The 18,289-nt window shown below is 46.2% G+C and overlaps 1 protein-coding gene across 1 annotated transcript in view; it reads left to right on the top strand.

Moving 5' to 3' along the window:
* The window catches only part of LOC138580287 (uncharacterized), a 206,748-nt gene that overhangs the window by 92,287 nt on the left and 96,172 nt on the right, over window positions 1–18,289 (top strand). Inside the window, exon 4 of the mRNA XM_069650700.1 lies at window positions 18,131–18,271. Within this exon, the coding sequence (XP_069506801.1) occupies window positions 18,131–18,271 (141 nt within the window). The remainder of the gene's footprint in view (window positions 1–18,130; window positions 18,272–18,289) is intronic.

The raw sequence follows: 18,289 nt of genomic DNA, 5'->3' as shown, positions 1-18,289 counted from the left end.
CAGATGTTTTTTGTTTCTGTGATTTATTTTGTGCACAGACACCGCAGGACTGAATATACTGAATGATGTCCTTACGTCAGGTAGGCCACCAAAAGTTCTCTTTCACCTTAGCTAGGGTTTTGGCGATCCCAGGATGCCCTTCGATCAGTGAATCGTGATAGTTTGAAATAATATGCTGTTGTAATTCCTTCTTGGGTACATATAGGCAATCCCTAAAAAAGGGTAGGTGGATTTGATGGTATATTGTTCTCCTTGAGTTTGCCATGCGAGGTAGGCATCAGGATTCATTGTCCGTTGGATTTATTTTTCGTAGTTCTGCTTGTGTTAAGGCTGTCGTGATACCCAAGAGTTTTGCTTCAGGTATAATAGGTACTGGGTCTGGAGTTGTATATACTATTTCATCTATGCCCATGTGAGATAAGGCATTCGCCTTTCCGTTTCTGACTCCTGGTCGAAATGTGAGTACATAATCATATTCGGAGAAGAAAAGGGCCCACCGTAATTGGCGCAAGGACTGGGCCTTGGCTGTTTTGAGATATTGCAGGTTTCGGTGGTCTGTGATGACTGTAATGGTGTGTCTGGCCCCCAGAAGGTAGTGCCTCCAGGCTTTAAAGGCGGATTTGATAGCCAGGAGTTCCTTGTCCGTGATGGCATAATTAATCTCTGGAGGTGAGAACTTTTTTGACCAGAAGGCCACAGGATGTAGCTGGCCGGTTTCCGGGTCTCTCTGTGAAAGGACAGCCCCCATTGCGAGACTGGACGCATCAGTTTCAACAACATAAGGGAGGTCTGGACGAATATGTCGCAGGATTGGAGTGGAGGTAAACCTTCATTTAAGTTCCTGAAATGCTTCTTCTGCTTTTTCGGTCCAAGCAAACTTTTTATTGTTTTTTCATAATAGTACTGTGATTGGGTGTACAACCTGAGAGAAGTCTGTGATGAACCGGTGGTAGAATTTCGCAAAGCCCAGCATGCTTTGTACCCCTTTCAGAGACATCGGTGAAGGCCATTTCAGAATGGCATCTACCTTGTGCACGTCCATTCTGATGCCTCCTGGAGTAAGGATAAAACCAAGAAATTCTACTTTGGTGATATGGAAAAAGCATTTTTCAAGCTTTGCAAACAAGCGATGTTGACGGAGCTTGGTGAGGACTGAACGAACGTGCCTGACATGATCTTGTTCCGAGGCTGAGTATACTAAGATGTCGTCTATGTACACTAAGGCGCACACATCAATTAACTCCCTTAAGACGTCATTCATGAAATATTGGAATGCCGCAGGAGCGTTGCATAACCCGAAGGGCATGACTTGATATTCAAACAAGCCGTACTTAGTACGGAAGGTGGTTTTCTATTCATCTGCTTTTCTGACTCGGACCAGGTGGTACGCTCCTCAAAGGTCCAATTTGGTATAAATCTGGGCATCTTTAACTTGGTCTAGCATCTCAGGGATATGTGGCAAGGGGTAGTGATTCTTCACGGTGATCTGGTTCAATGCGCGGTAGTCAATACAGGTTCTCAAGTCTCCTTCCTTTTTCGGTACGAAGAACAAAGGACTAGCTGCGGGGGACTTTGAAGGGTGGATAAATCCGTTTGCAAGGTACTGGTCTAAATAGGATTTCAAATTAAGGTTTTCTGGTTCAGTGAGAGCGTAGATCCTGCCGCAAGGGATTTGTGCACCAGGAACAAGGTCGATCTGACAGTCATAGGGCCTGTGTGGCGGCAATGTATTGGCTTGGTCCTTTCGGAAAACATCCTGGAAATCATGGTATTCACTTGGCAAGGTATTAGTTGCTCCCAGGGTTGATACTGTCGCTCCGGGAGTCATGGGGATTCAGATGTTGGGTTTCTCCTCTTGGTAATAGCAGGCAGGGGAGCAGTCACCAGGGAAGGTTAATTTCCATGCCCGCCAGTCTATCAAAGGGTTGTGAGCAACCAACCATGGCATCCCTAGTATTAGCCTGAACTGAGGTGCCTTGATGAGATCGAATGAAATAGACTCCCGATGTCCGTCCTGGCACAACAAGGTTATCCTGGCTGTGCACTGGGTTATTGGTCCGGAAGCGATTTCTGTCCCATCCACGGTGGTTACCTTGTCCATAGTTGGCTTAGAACACAAAGGAAGCCCCATCTCTGCTGCCAGTTCTTGATCAATATAATTTCCAACTGCTCCGCTATCGATGTATGCTTCAACGGCATGCATTCTTGACGACTGTTGGTGGTTAATTAAGATCACTGGTATTGCAAAGTGCGAAGTCAGCAACTCTTTCTTCTCACTCGACAAACTGACCTCTACGTTTGTCATGCTTGGTAGTTTCCCGATTCCTTAGCTTCATCCTTCTCTGTGGCCCTGACTGTTCTTCTTGGGGATTTTACTGGACAGTCCTTCAGGAAATGTCCTGGTTTCCCACAATACAAAAAAAGCTGTTGTTGTCTTCTTTTGTCCCGTCCTTGTTTTGTTAATGGAGGCCGTATCCCTCCAATCTGCATGGGTTCTACAGCATTTTCAGGTACACAGGGTGTGTTTTCCCTTGGTCAAACATACACGGTCCGAGGGTCTGTTTTAGACCGGTCTGCCTTTCGGTCCTGCAACCGGTGGTCTAGCTGCACGACCAGATTTATGAATTCTGCACAGTCTCTGGGTGGATCAACCACCTGGGCTAAGACGTTCTTTAATTCGCCTCATATTTATGAATTCTGCACAGTCTCTGGGTGGATCAACCACCTGGGCTAAGACGTTCTTTAATTCGCCTCATAAGCCTCGATGGAATAACGTGGTTCTTTTGTTTTCTGGCCACCTAGCTTCGGCAACCAGTCTGTTGAAGGTAGCAATGTACTTTAACAAGTCCTGATTCCCCTGTCGGAGGGACAAGAGTTCATTGTCTATTGCTTGTTCCTGGGTATGGCGAGCAAAAAGTTTTTCCATTTCTCTCTGGAACCCCACAAAGTCATGTAATAGAGGATCGTCATGGGTTACCAACAGCACCGACCAATCTGCTGCACGACCACTCAGGTATGATAAGACAAAAGCTACCTGAGCTTGGTCGTTTGGAAATGCTCCAGGCCTACAAAGAAAGTGAAGGCAGCACTGATTGATGAATGCCGCATACTTCTGTGGGTCGCCTGAGAACCTTTCTGGTGGTGACAGGGGCACTGTTCCAGGTAATGTGATCTGTACTGGAGTGGGTAGTATGGCAGGGTTTTGCATCATTGAATTGCTTCCAGGTAGAGGCGTCTGTCCTGCCTGTGATTGCAAGTATTGCCTGCTAATCAATTCAGTGCGTTCTTTGGTCACTATTAGGTCTCTCCGGAGGGCATTAGTCTCTTGTCGGGCAGAATGAACCTCAGCACAAAGCTCTCCTAGTAATTGGGCCAATTGGTCCATTTCTGATGTCTCCATGGTGCCCAGGTGGATTTATTATGGTAGGCTTCGTGTTCTGTTACGCTCACCTGGTATACACAGGGATGCCACCCAGCCGGGTTACTCGCTGGTATGCTTCTCAGCTTTGCCCTGATGTGGTCTGCAGGGAAGGTTCTGCCTTGTGATAGAATAAGGCTTGCTCTCCGTCCTGCCTTCTTTGCAGGGGCGCGTTGTCTTTCATGGGCGAGTGCGGTCCAGTTACTTCACTGACGCTGGCCCATTTGATATTGTTCAGGTAGGTCTTATTGCTGTTCTTTAGTTTTGTTGCTATCCTGCATGCCTTTCTTTGTTTAAAATGTCTCTTTTTTTCTCCCTTGGGTATGCAGAGCTTCAGTGCGGCGAACTGGCTGGGTTGAGCCCCGCTGGTAAATGATGGTGCATTAAGAGCGCTATGATGCGGTAAGTAAGCGCTATGCGCAGCGCTGCGAGGTCTTGCCTTTGCTAACCTGTGTTTTCCTTCCTTGTAGGTCGCGGTGTTCTTCAGCACGAGTGGAATGTCTGGAGTGGTGCCAGCCGAGAGGCGACCAGCCAGGTAAGCCTTTTGAACAGTTCGTAATTTGTAAATGTCTCTACAGCTTTCTTTAATGTTGCCTCTATGTTCCTCTTTCAGGTCGTTCTGTCCGGGAGGCATGCAGATTCAAGGAAGCTGTTCTCTGTAGCTGCGAGTGGCTAAAGATGAAGACTGCAGGTAAGATGCTGCTGCTAATGATGTTCCCTTTGTCTCCTTGCAGGTTCTGCTTCTCCGAGGTTCGAGGGAATAGCTGGACACAGTGAGTGTCACGTTGCAAGCTGAAAAGTAACACAAAGCATGTTCTGCAGTCAGGGTGTGCTTTATATAGCCCAGGTAAAGTAGTACCAGTGAAAGTAGTTCCAGGCCTGCAACACCCAAAACACTAGACGGCATAGCTTGGTTCTTAGGGAACCAAGCTATGTGGATGCCTCCATGTTGGCTGACAATACAATAAAGTAGTTCCCAAGCACATTGTTTTTCATGGTGTATGAGCCTGGCGCCATAGGCACCATCGACTGGCCCCATGAGGGCTTTTGAAGAGGATGCCAGGCTCTAGAGGCCCGAGTTCTGACTCCACCTGGCCAATGGGTTTGCCAGAGGGGGTTTTGGGCGAGGGTCGTGACAGGTAGCTAAGGAAGTGAAAACACTAGGAATCTAACTAGACTCCACCCTCTCCTTCCACAAACAGGTAAGCTCCATGGCCTCCTCCATAGCATACACTTGTAAGCTTATAAGAGCAGCCACACCCTTCCTATCAACGCAGAACTGCATTACCCTAGCCAGAGCCCTTGTGCTTTCTAAACTGGACTACTGTAACGCCCTTTATGTAGGAGCCAACAAACAGGTCACCAATAAAATCCAGACCCTGCAAAACGACTCTCTTAGAGCAGCACTTAGCATCCCCAAGAGAGAACACATCTCTAACATCAGCAGAACCCATAATTGGCTTACCACCACTGACAAAATCCTGCTCAAGAAGCCTCCTTAACACTTAAATGCCTCAACAATGCAGCCCCCTGCTACTTAGCCAACAGAATAAGAAGATACACCCCTAACATACCCACCAGAACTACCAATGCTAACCTGCTTACAGTTCCCAGGTTCAAACGAACCAAAATGGCCAGCAACAGCTTCCAGGTGAAAGCAGCCCAACACTGGAACTCTCTAACACCCTCCCTAAGGACACCTCAAACATACCCCCACTTTAAACGTAACTACATTCAGTGGCTAAAGAACAATGACCAATAACTGTCCAATAACACGGACCTATATCTGTCTAATAACTGTGTAAATCATGTAAATATATATATAATTATAATCTATTTCTAATGTATCCCTCACAACTGTATTAACCTATGTACCCATTGTAATTACTGTACAGCACTGTGACCAAGCTGAGAATAACCTTGATGCTTCTGCGCCCTCATACCCTCGGGTCTGGTGCGCAATATAAATGAATAAACATAAACAAACATAAAAACTTCATTGCAAACCTTTGTTGATAAAAGGGATTGCACTCCCTAAAGAGCCAGCCCATTGCTAGACTCGAGACGAAAGTGCCATACTAGGAAAAAGACAAAAACACAGGGCTTCTCTTGCTATGCCCTTGCCTGCTGGAGCACAATCCATGTTGCAATCTGGACCACACCCAGGATCTTTCATTTCTGCGTAGAACTCATGAACTTACTATTCGGTCATTGCCTATGTGCCACCCAGGCTTCTTGCGTTCCCACACAACATCTCATACCCATGGCTGGAACAACCCAAGCCACATATTGTAGCCCCCACTGCCTCATATCTTACCCTCAGTGTCATGTAAGGGCTCTGTTGCTTCCCCACTAGGTTTGCGCTATATAAAACCACAAATACAAATGCAAAAATCTATAGCAGCATATAACACAGCAAGGCTCCACTAAGGCAATTGGGATCTGCACAGCAGTATCTTGGTTATAAGTTGAACTACTATGGGCCCTTCATTCCGAGTCAGGTGGTATTTCGGTAGTGAATCTGTCGAAATGCCACCAAGATGAACTCTTACCGCCACTTGGTACTGTGGGTTTACCTTGGAATTACAAGTGGTGGTAGGGCAGTGTTAGTCCCCATTTATAGAGTATTGGGGATTTCTGGCAGAATTACCACCAGCAGAATTAAAGAATGGTCATTCCACCAATTTTCAGTGGAAAAGTGGAGGATTTACGCATACTGGAATTACTGCCACGTTTGTCTCACACCACCAAACGTGGAATGAGGTTCTATGTTCTCAATGGCCTGACCCTTTTATGATACTCGACTGCAAGTTCATAGCAAAGCAGTGTCTCACTTCTGAACATGTGCACTCTGCTATCCTGGCTGCTGATGATGTCCTGCACTCATCAACACTCTTCTGTGCGTGATTAAAGAAAAGTGGCCCGTGATCATCGTTTTGTGCTTGGTCTACCTTACTCTTTACTGATGCTTGGCAGCTGCACCACCCAGTGCTAACATATACATCATCTTAGAACGATACCCCTCAAGCACATACACCTCCTTGGCACTATGATCATGCCTTGCAGCTTGACTCCATACTTGGGTACACATCTACCTTGCAACACAAATAAGCTGTTTGGTTCCTTGCCATACTTGATCAACCAAGCCTCTGGGAATGTGGAAATAAAACGTGACCTGCCTGCATATGTTTGTAAGTTGTGCGAAAATCTGAAACTGGTTGGTGAAGGATTTTGATAGAAAATGACTTATTCTGAGAGTTTAAGTCAAGAACAGTTCTCATCTGGTTCAATCACGTTTCATCTCTCAAGTCTGTTGGTGGCAGCTTAGTTAGAAGGTGGTGCCAGAGAGTCCTAGAGGTGGGGAAAGGTCTTGTACTACAGCACTGGAAGTCCCCGTTGGTCAGGAAGAAGGGCACTGGTGTCTGCTGATTGCACCGGAAGGCCTTTCTATTTGGGCGGTCATCTTAGAAGGGTGTACTTGAACGAACATTCCCAGCTGGATCTTGTTCCTGACAATTCATTCAGACACAGCTAAGAGTGTTGTGAACGTTATGGTCATCTTCCTCCGCTTGCATTTTTCCTCTGTAGTTCATCTGTCAAAATGTTTTTGGAAAACTGCACGTATTTTTCACTGTGTTATTTCTGTAACAAGAACTGTATAATCTGTCCTTTTCTTTTTTTACGGTAGTTTTTATGTAGTTTTTATGTACCTGAGTGCTACCCTCCATCACTGCTTTTATTTTTGTACTTACTTGATCTGGAATGTACAAAGGCTATGAATGATCAGTTCTCTACTCTTCCCTCTTACCTGACCACCACCACCACCCACCTTCTCCCCTTCGGGCTCCTAGAAGTTATGTTATCTTACTTTTCCTTTATATAGTGCCTTATGTACCATTGGTATGGTCTCAAGGCGCTGGTAGGTTGAACGCCCTCGGGAACCGAAGTTCAAGTCAGTAGAGAGAGGTAGAGGGAGTCAAAAGGCACGTGTGAGCACCAGTTATGTGTGCAGCTGGTGTGGTATTCGTGTGATAGCTGCTTTCTAGCGGTAGGTGTGGTGGTTGAGAGATCAATAGTATGTGTTCCTTCTGGCAGGATGTTATCCAGACCAATACTGGCTGTGTTAGGCCTGAGGAGAACGTCTAGGCTGGAAGGTGTATAACCAGCAGTGTTTAGATAGGGTGATGGGAAGTATGAAGCAGAATGATGGTATGAGAACAGCTATACCGAATTGTGTCATAGTATCGCTGTGTTCTACAAAAATTGCCAATAAATAAATATAATACCATTGAATTACACTTGCGTCTCTAATCAGTCTGAAATGAAGTAGCTGACCACCTATCATCTATCATTTTGGCAAAAGATGGCATCTACAAGTGATTACAAAGGTGGCAAGAGTGCACATGACCCTCCCTTGAATGCTAGTGAAAGCCAAGCAACACATGGAAATTGTTGTCCAATGAGCTCGTTTTGAAAGAAAAGTGTGCAAGAAAAATCAATACAGAGAACATTCTGATAGAGCTTGCGACATTCATGTGCTCACGAATGACTGATAATGGAAACCAAAGGAGCGGCTGCAGGAAAGATGCCGGTAAGAGGTCATGTGTGATGGCCATGATGCACACGCTGCAAGAGAAACAGGCAGTACAATAAGTGCATTTTCAGTTTCCCCGGTGATCCGGAGGGGGATCATTGCGGGGATGTGGAAAATCTCATGCATCAGATTCTGAAGATAAAGTTCTCCTCATGGAAGGAAGTTGATGAAGCCCATCACCCATCTTCATTGAAGACCCCTGGAGAATCCAAACCACATGAACTTACCCTCAAAGCACTTCATCATGACCATCTTTCCCACATTCGCTGGGCCATTAAAGAAGTCCCACCCCTCCAAATAGAAGGAAAAGGAATGTTCATTACCCGGGGCTTTGCAAGACACAAAGGTACACATTCGGAAGCAACCTTTTGAACTAACAGCTCCAACTAAAATCATTCCATGTCAAAGTCTGCCTTCTAGAGCCGGCTCCGATATGTCTCAAATTGAACGGCAGTTAGAAATCAATCTCTGATTCCAAAAGAGCTAATGAGTCGCATTCATGATACGAGTTTACCGGCCAAATCCAGAAGAAGAGGCTACCAGCTGAATGCTGTTACGCATGATATGATGTGATATAATATGGCATTTATAGCGCGCCTGTACAGAAGTGTTTCAAGTCGCCACAAGACAAGGAGGGGGAAAACAAGGGAAGACAAAACAACAATCTTGCTAGGCCTTGTGTCATTCTGATCGCACAGAGAGGGGGGAGGGGAGAAGTCCAAGAAGGGCTAGGGGGAGTGGAGAAGTGCACAGGAAGGGGAAAAGAAGTGCATGTAACAAGTGCCGGTAAACAGACGGTGCAGCCAGCGGGTGGCTAATAAGTGCAGAGAGTGGGTGGACTACAGGGTTACAGATACAGATCACAAGTGCTAGGAGGGCCAAGAGGCAGTGTGAGGTGCAACTGGACAGGCAGGGACCAGGTCCCAAGTTCAGAGGGTGGCCAGGTAAGCCATGTGCATGGAAAAGATGGGTCATCAGCATGGGAGAGGAAGAGAGAAGGCGGATGCGAAGAGGAAGGTCTTGAGTTGCTTCCGGAACCAAAGATGGTTCTGCTCAAGCTTGAGGGAGGCAGGGAGTCTTTTTCAGGGGGAGGCCCCAGCCGAATAAAGATATCTTCCCACAACTCTCTGCTTGGAAAAGCATCTGACTGTCAGAGAGTTGGAGGTGGATAAGTGGAGAGATAGAGGAGGGAGATACATAGAAACAGTGAGTTGGAAGTAGTGTGGACCCAGGCCCCTGAAAGCCTTGTGGACAATGCAGAGGGTCTTGAACTTGATCCCTGCCGAAACTGGGAGTCACTGAAGAGGTTTCAGAGCTGGAGAGATACGATCCCTGTGCTTGAGACCAAGGACAAGTCTTGTTCTGGATGAGTTGTGGAGGGTGAAGAGGAGAGGCAGGAAGATTTAGAAAAGAAGCTGTTGCAGTAGTCCAGCCTTGAAAGGACCAGAGCTCTGGAGACAGTGTTTTTCTGGGGGAAAGTGAGGAAGGGAAGAATACCTCTGAGGAGGGGCAGCTGATAGTTTGACTACTTAGAGATGTCAGAATTGTGAGGAGAGAAGGAGAGGGTGGAGTCGACAATGACCCCAAAGTTCTTAGCCTCACAGGTAAAAGAAGGAAGAGGAGCCAGAGTGGGTGGCTAGAGAGAGAGGGGGAAAGAGGGAGCTGGTATACCGATGAGGAGGATCTCTGTTTTACTGGCATTGAGGCAGAGATCATTAGCAGCACACCACTCCTGAATTGCAGAGAGACAGTCAGGAATGAGAGAAGGAGCGGAGGTGACCCAGGGGAGCCTGAAATAGAGCTCAGTGTCATCCTCTTAGCACTAAAAGTTGGAGCAGAGAGCAGCTACGCGGTGGGCGAGAGGAGGCAGGCATTGGTTGAATAGCCAGTTGGCATGCATACAGTTATGGCAATGGTCAAGTTCTTATTTACTTTTCAGTGCATTAGTGTTGTATTATATCATGCCCCAGGGATGGAGACACAAGGACCAAGCCTGCCATTCTGTCCTTTTGTCTGTTTTTCCTTTTTTGTTTCTTCCTAGTCTAACTGCTGTATGCCTCATAGGTTCTTCAAGAGGTTGGGTCTGGGCATTGAGGTGTGAAAAGGAGTGGAATGCTACATGGTGAATTTGAAATGCAGTTTTTTTCAATCTCACGCTACAACAAATTGCTTTGACTCATAATGTATTTATTTATTTATTTTATCTATTGGTCATTTGTAATGCGCACTAGACAGCAAAAAGTGTTCAGACGCGCATCAAGACGGGGGAGGGAATGGGAAGAGGAGGAAGGAGTAAAACAAAAACAGAATAAAGGTTCATAAAAGTGTCTCAAAACATTCAAAACGTGCAAGTGCTATAGCATGAAAAGAGGAGAGGCGGAGGAGGGGAAGTGAGGAGGGGATAGAGGGAAGAAACCAAACAAGGAACGCTCTGACTCGCCGTGAGACGATTTAGAACGTGCAAGTGCTGTGATATGAAAAAAAAAGGAGATATGGAGGAGGAAGGGGAGTGCAGGGGGAGAGGGATAGAGGAAACAATACAAAAACAGGTTAGGTGCAAGGACAAATAGTTAAACTGCTTTAAGGAAAATCCAAGCAAGCAGTTAAGACAGGCAGGTGTGAGTGACTATTGACTGGGAAAGCCACACCTCAAGGAATGAGGGGCTACATCAGACAGGCAGGCATGACTTTGTAACAGGCAGGTGTGAGTGACTATTGACTGGGAGAGCCACACCTCAAGGAATGAGGGGCTACATCAGACAGGCAGGCACAACATTGTAACAGGCAGGTGTGAGTGACTATTGACTGGGCAAGCCACACCTCAAGGAATGAGGGGCTACATCAGACAGGCAGGCACAACATTGTAACAGGCAGGTGTGCGTGACTATCAACTGGAAATGTTGTGCCTGGATGAAATGGAATATGGCACCAGACTAAGAGACTTTCAGAGACAAAAAACTGACATTACACGGATTCAACAGAAACATATCATAAGGTATGCAAGCAGGATGCAAAATGGCTTCAAAACCACAGTAGTGGGTTCTGCTTGTGGGGCTCTGCAACGCAGTGGGTATCCTAATTTATAAGTCCTATAATGTCAATATGAAGGCAGGTATATTTCAAGTGAGTATTGAATCCAGAGGGATGGATACCCTTTTGGGTAAAGTCTGTGGCCCCAACCTTGCTTTTCAACCCACTGAGATAAACATATACCAACTATACAACAATCACAACCTCAAACTGACCACCCCAAACTCATCCATTGCCCACATTTACAAACTGTAAGCCCAGAACAATGAAAACACAGGATACATACATGCAGAAAGAAACAATAACAGAGCTACACAATACCCAGAGACCACCCACAACCTGCTAGCCATCTCCTTCTCTCTCCTCCACACCCCCAATCCTCTCACCTATCAACACGTGCAGAGAGCAGATGGCTAGATAAACAACCCACCAAAACACTCAAACCACACATCACTCTCTAACAGAGCTACAAAAGCAAGACGACGCAGAGCAACACAGGTTCGATCCCCGGGTCCGTGCTTAGAAACCTCTGGGTATTAAGCATGTTATAAATAACCAGTTACAATTACAAAAACCAAAAACCACCAACATGAAGCAACTCAAACACTAGATGTTGCCCTTCCGGAAACAACAAGCCCCAGTGCACAAAACAAAGCACACCCAGAAAGTTCACATGCACAGATGGCAGTTGCTCCTGGTTCTGCACGCATCAACAGATAAGCACAACATCTATCTTATCCCTCTTTCCCCCGCTCACCAACACAACCCACTTTACAGAGCCACATGAGTGCCTTGAGGCCATGAAAACTGCAGCAGTGTGTGGTATAAATCAACTTAACATAACATAACATTGTGGACCAGCCCTGGTGTCAGGAAACCGCAAAATCCAAGCTACTTGAATTGGGAAACTCTCAGATTTCAGAATAGACCCGTTGACTGAAGAGTAGTTCAGGACACGGTCCAGATGCCATATTGTGTAAAGTTCATTGAAATCCCCTGTAAAACCTTCAGAGCTAAATGATCTGTGACAAATTTACCATGCCACAGATTTAGAATTCACAGTCTTTAAAGTACCACATCAAACTCATTCTCACATTGACTTTGCCGGTTCTCTGGTGCTAGACCTCTGTGCCTGAGCTTGGTCCAATTTGTATCACTCAACATGTGGCTGTATCATTATCAATGCGAGCAGAACTTCACCAGGAAGTGAGAGCCACTAGTGAATTACTGTAGACTTGCTATCACCATATATGTAGCCCAGAATCATACTGAGTACTGGAAATGCCCTTGGACCACGGTGTGGTATAGACCTACCTCTTACATGCTGTGGAGTAGGTTGGGCAGAGGACTTTGCAGCCTGGTTAAAGCATTATATCCAAATGCAAGGCAGCCATACTAATTAGTGAGCACATACCTTTATTCATCAATTCTAACCAGAAGAACAAGACATTGGGGGTCATTACGACCTGGGCGGTAAGCGATACCGGGCACCGGTAAGGAGACCAGTGCCGGTAATCCCTTACCGCCCTATTCCAAGGTCCCTTGGGGGGACTGTAAGGAACGTGTTGTCTGACCACACATCCCTTACGGGTCCTGCTAAGGGACCAGGGCGCTAATAACGGGCTGGCAAATCACAAGCCCGTTATTATCGTCCTCCCCATGGGGAATGATTTGTTCAATGGGGACTTACCGGTCCCGCCAGGGTCGGACTACACTGGTAAGTCCCCATTGAACGAGACTGGACACAGGCACGGTATGGGAGGCAGCCATGGAACTTATAGCTCCATGGCTACCACCCATCTCATAATGAGGCCCATAGTTGCACCCTTCACCCTATACTGTTTCTGAGTGCCCCCAAGCAACTGTGGCCGGCATTTAATACCCAATTGTTGATTGAATAACAATGTCGGGTGCAGAATCAAAATTCTTGGCATAAGCCAATGATGTCATACTTTAGGTCACTGACCCTGCCCATTCAATTGAACATATGCTTAAAGAAACATGCAACTATCCTTTTATCCGGCTTTACCCTCAACAGATCAAAGTCCGAATGTGCCCCCTTTAATAATGGCTACTGCCATCTTGAAATGCCTGAGTTAGCAAGTGGAATACAATGATTCTCAGGCACATCACATATCTGGGTGTTCCTTTTGCTAAGAAAGGGACAGCACCATTAAACTCAACACCAAAGACGATGTTACTCATTGTATACAAAAGTGTCCCCCCTTGTATACCTCAAGAGAGGGTAGAGTTGAAAGTGTTAAAATGGTCATGGCTCATGGAGCTTTTTCCAGACAAATAAACAAGAGCATTGATGGATTTCATATGGGAATATGGAAATGTAGAAGACCCTATATCGGCCTTTCAAGATTATAATCCCCCAAGGACGTAGGCGATTTACAAATTCTCTGCACGCTAAAGGATGGGCTGTCAGCTCCAGAGCTGGGACTCCAGCTTCTGTTTCACAAGCAAACTTACCAGGACTAATACCAGTATTCTGGACCCATTGCAGGCTTCACAGAGCCGAGTTACGATTATCCCGATTGCTGACGTGGTAGTGATGCGGTGGCCACGCTCCAGCACATGATAAAGACATTCCCATTCATCCACTCCTTCTGGCTGGAAGCATAGGAGGTGATATGCAAAATCTACCCAGTACTTGTCCAATTATCTCTTGCTGCTAGTCTCTGCTAATTGGTGGCAATTGAGTCTGAACTTAGCCCCAACCAAAAGACGTTGGTTGACTTCGTAATCATAACAGCTACGAAATCAGCAGCGTCTACCTGGAAAGAGGCAGGGCAAATATCAGCATGATGTAATATACAGTGGTCTTGCATAGTGCCTTTCTGCCATTTGGGATGCCTCAGTGCTTGTGGCCCTGAACAAAAATGGGAACGGCTTGTCAAAGTGATAGAGGGGGAAGGCCGATGCAAAACCTGCGGTTTTGATGGGTCGGGCCAGAAGTACCTGGTTCCTGAATGATGGCATGTCTTCGACAGTGAACTGAATATATTACAGCACTCTGGGTCTGGGTTAGCTGCTGTGGTGTGTGATGTGATGGAGCTAAATAGGCAAGCTTTGTAATATCTAAATTATGGCTGGTGTGGTAATTGAAAGGTCTGAGGTAGTCATGCAGAGGGATCTGGGGGGGTGTGTGTGTGGTGAATGTTGGCAGGAGATTTTAGAGGGAAGGAGGCTACTGGTAGAAGGGTACAAGAAGTGTGGAATAGGGAGCCATATGGGAACGAGGCTGTTGTCAACATCTGAGGAATTTATGAGTGTCTTGGTTGTTTGTGGTAGCGTGCGCTCGGTTCCTTTTCAGTTGCACATGTTGTGCATAGTTGTGTGCATGTGTTCATTTCACTAGACATAGATCACTAATAGTAGCATCACAAAACAGATCCCACATACAAATACACTTTCAAGAAAAGCTAAATAAAGTTGTCACATTAATAGAGATCAAATCCTTGAAAAACCTATACAGGAAAAGCTAGTCAAAATAAACCTGTTGTCATGGTTCTGTGTTCTTGTTTTTCTTGTTTAGGCATTAAACTTAATTTCACTGTATAGTTTGTCTGTAATTGTCATTGACACACACAACTGCCATGCTTCCTTTTTGTGTATTTTATTTGTATGGCGCGGAACAAAAGCCCTGGGGCATAGAGGCGACTGGACATAACATACAGAACAAAAAACAAAAAATACATACCATGTCAGGGGCCTAAAAACAACAAGGCAACAGAAGTAGGGAGAGGTCTAGTTTTATCATAACAAGCCCGTAGGCATCAGGGTGCTAACACAACAAAACCAACAGAAACCCTCATAAAAAGATATAACAAACATTAAAGAAAACATCGAGAGCATTGAACAGTCCAATCAGTGTGAACACAGGCAAAACATAATACTCAAAATAGACTAATCATTCCAAAGCATTACACAGAGTTAACTATCAATTTCAAATTTGATGGAGCTGGACCATGGGAAATGTCTTTATACATGCTAAGAAAACTTGGGAGATTGCTGCCACCACATCCCACCAACACACAGTGCCTCCATACCGGGCTCCAATACCGGGTTCCTTCAATGAGGAATAACCGGGTCATTCCAACATTGGAGGACCCGGTAATTCCTCCTTGAAGGAACCATTACCCATTCCCATTTGTGCCCCCATAGGACTCAATGGGAATGGGGAGGGAGCTAATAACGGGCACGTTAATAATGGCCCGTTATTAGCTCCCTGTTCCCCTCGCGGGACCCCTGTTTTACCAGGCGTCCTTACCGGGTCCCGCAAAAGGAACCTCGTAATAGGCGCTCCCGTAATGAATGGTGCCGGTCCCGTACCGGCACCCTTCATTACGGGACCGCCAGGGTCGTAATGAGGCTCACAATCTCTATTTTCCGGCATGCACCATCCATCTAATTTAATTTGCCGAAGGACCTTAAAGTCTGAGATTCTAATAATACTGGGCCCATTTTTTTGGTGCAGCCATGCCATTGCCTTATTTCTTAATGCTTCCTTGGGCTCCTTTCCTGCGGGCTTCTCCACATTGGTAATTAAAAAGTTTCTTTTGTCTATAACAAATTCTCTCAAAAACGTGTCCTCAATCCCAGGCATAGGGGTTTTGCCTACACGCAGATCTTTTGCACAGCAAGTCTTTCTTCTGGAAATGTCTAAACGGCACAGACATAAGGAGGCTTACATTCTGAGGATCCCACAGGAGGAAAAAATAACTTCGGAGGCCGATATAATCTCCTGTGCATTCAATTTTTCCTCTCCCCGGAGAGCTCACATTAATCCCAGGATCAGTCTGACAGTACTGATGTACCCAGTCAGGTTTCTGAATAGTTTGAGAAGCGTTATCTACCTTATCCGGTGGAAACTGACAGGCCAATTTTTCAACAATATCCACCCAGGTGCAAAAGTCTGCCAAGCTTCTGCACAGAGTTAACTCCCGGGTAATATTATCCTTAACGAGTCGCCATTTCTTTGGCTCCAGTTGCACAATGTGTTCATCATCCATCCCAAGATAACCTGTTGGTGACTGTGAGAGACCCTCTGGAGACAGATTTGCCACCGTATGGCTTGGGGATTTTCATGACACTACCGGTCATGGTACCTCCCTTGTCCCGCAGACGCTGTCTCCTTCGCTCGCTCTTAACCAATACAGGCATGACTCTTTCGATATTGGTGACACAGATGGCTTATCATATCACACACGGGCCAGATTTAATGTCTCCCGAACACGCCCCTTCCTCCCCTCTTTTGAGAGAGATTCATACACAGGGAGGGGGCGGAAGGGCAATGATTTATGAGGGTGCCCAGATATAACTTTGGAGCTATTCGATCTTGTGTCAGGCCTTCTGATCATCTCAGAAACAGACTGTGCGCTGGGATATGCAGCAGAGAAAACCCGGCAGCATCCAATTAAATCAGACACAAAGATCCAACAGGAGAGAGGAAAGCACTCAGACCATCAAGCTGCACCCATAAAAGGCTGCTACCGATAGTCTGATGGTGACTGCCTCTGCCTCTGACCTCCCACCCCTGAATCAGCACAACGTGCCACACCTGCCTCCCGGCTCCCACGGCTCCCCACCGCTCTCCCAGTCCACTCCGGGTCACCCCTCTAGATGTAAAAATGGCTAGTGTGCAAAGGATCTCTAAAATAGTTCCTGGCCCGTGCCCGTCAAGAGAACCAGCTAGCCCCACCACATCAGCAGCACTCCTACCAGCAATAAAGCACAGCGAGCACTGGGGAGGATAAAAAGTTGCAACAAAGAGATCCGCTAAGAAAGGAATCACCTCGAGCACCGGGGACAACAGGAACTCAAGGGAGCACTTTGGATACACAGGACAGTGAAAAACTGCAACAGCAAGAAAGAAGAAAGCTCAGAGGAAAGCACCTTGCAGCATTTAATGCAATAAAAATGATTAAACGCAATCTGAAGCCTGAAGCAAGGGGGAGTCTGGCAGTAGTGTTAAAGCATGTGGCATTTCTGAATACCACGGCCCTCATTACAAGTCAGGCGTTAAGGGGTTAACGGCGCCGTCGGCGCCGTTAACCCTTAACGCCTGATTAAGAGGTCCCGGGTTTTAACGACTGCTTTTTGCAGGCGTTAAAACCCATGCTGCAAAGTGACCTTGGTGCTAAGTACGGTGCCGCAATTTGCGGCACCGTACTTAGCGCCTTTCCCCATTCCCATTATGCCCTATGGGGCAAAAATGGGAATGGGGAAGGGCAAATGGTGAATGGGGAATTACCGCCCCACTCACCTTGGAATGGGGCGGTGATTCCGCCATCCACCATGCCGGAGTCCGGCATGGACCATGGTGCTAACAGCACCATGGTCCACCGCCTGACTCGTAATGAGGGCCCACATGTTTACCGCTCCGCCAAACTACAAGTTTCGCTAGTAAAAACACGTAGGACATTTCCTCCACACAAAAGCAGTACTGCTTGCGATGCTACTGCATGTAGTGATCCTGCCTACTGGAACGTGGCACGTCTCCTTGGAGCCCTACGGAATGTCAAAATGGGGAACGACTGAAGGGTCCACATGGCTCAGAATCATACAGACGCGTCAAGTTACAGCATGCTTATCGAATGCCGCAACGGTAATTCCATTTGGCGGTTTAATTACAGGTAATACCACCGCCAAACTTGTAATGACCCCCGAAATAGTCATATTCAAAACCGGTGGAAACCAATTCTTTCTTGAGCCATTCCTATAGTCAACATCGTCAAACAATACTAGGCAATAGCTGACAAACGCAGTGCTAACCAATATCTTCCATTTTCACAAATACCAGCAGTACTTGAGAAGTAATCTTATATTGAATGTGTTTTCCTCCTTTCTGTTATCGCTTGCGGAGGCGTCATTTGCCTTTATTTTTAAACCAGTGCATTTGCTAGTTTAAAGACCACTTCCGTTTACAGCTCTGACACTGCTGTGCACTTTTGTTTTGTTTTTGTCATACATATTTTGTTTATGGACAAACAAGTGTTGATTATTAAATGTGAAATGCACAGCTGTTATAGTTGTCTAGGACCCTGTCATGACTTCCTTTCCTTCTCTTCGTGTCTCAGGTATGCACTTGGTGGAGACCAGTACTTGCGGAAGTGACAGCCCTCGGATCTGCAATTGCCAGGAAGGTTACACTTGCATCCGGGAAAAAGATGGCAATTGTGTGAAATGTGTATCGTCTCAGACTGAAGAAAAAGCAGGAGGTGAGGCGAAATGTACCA

Source organism: Ambystoma mexicanum, chromosome 3p, assembly GCF_040938575.1.
Source record: "Ambystoma mexicanum isolate Mex_15411 chromosome 3p, UKY_AmexF1_1, whole genome shotgun sequence".
NCBI lineage: Eukaryota > Metazoa > Chordata > Amphibia > Caudata > Ambystomatidae > Ambystoma > Ambystoma mexicanum.
This window is presented reverse-complemented; position numbering and strand designations above follow the sequence as displayed.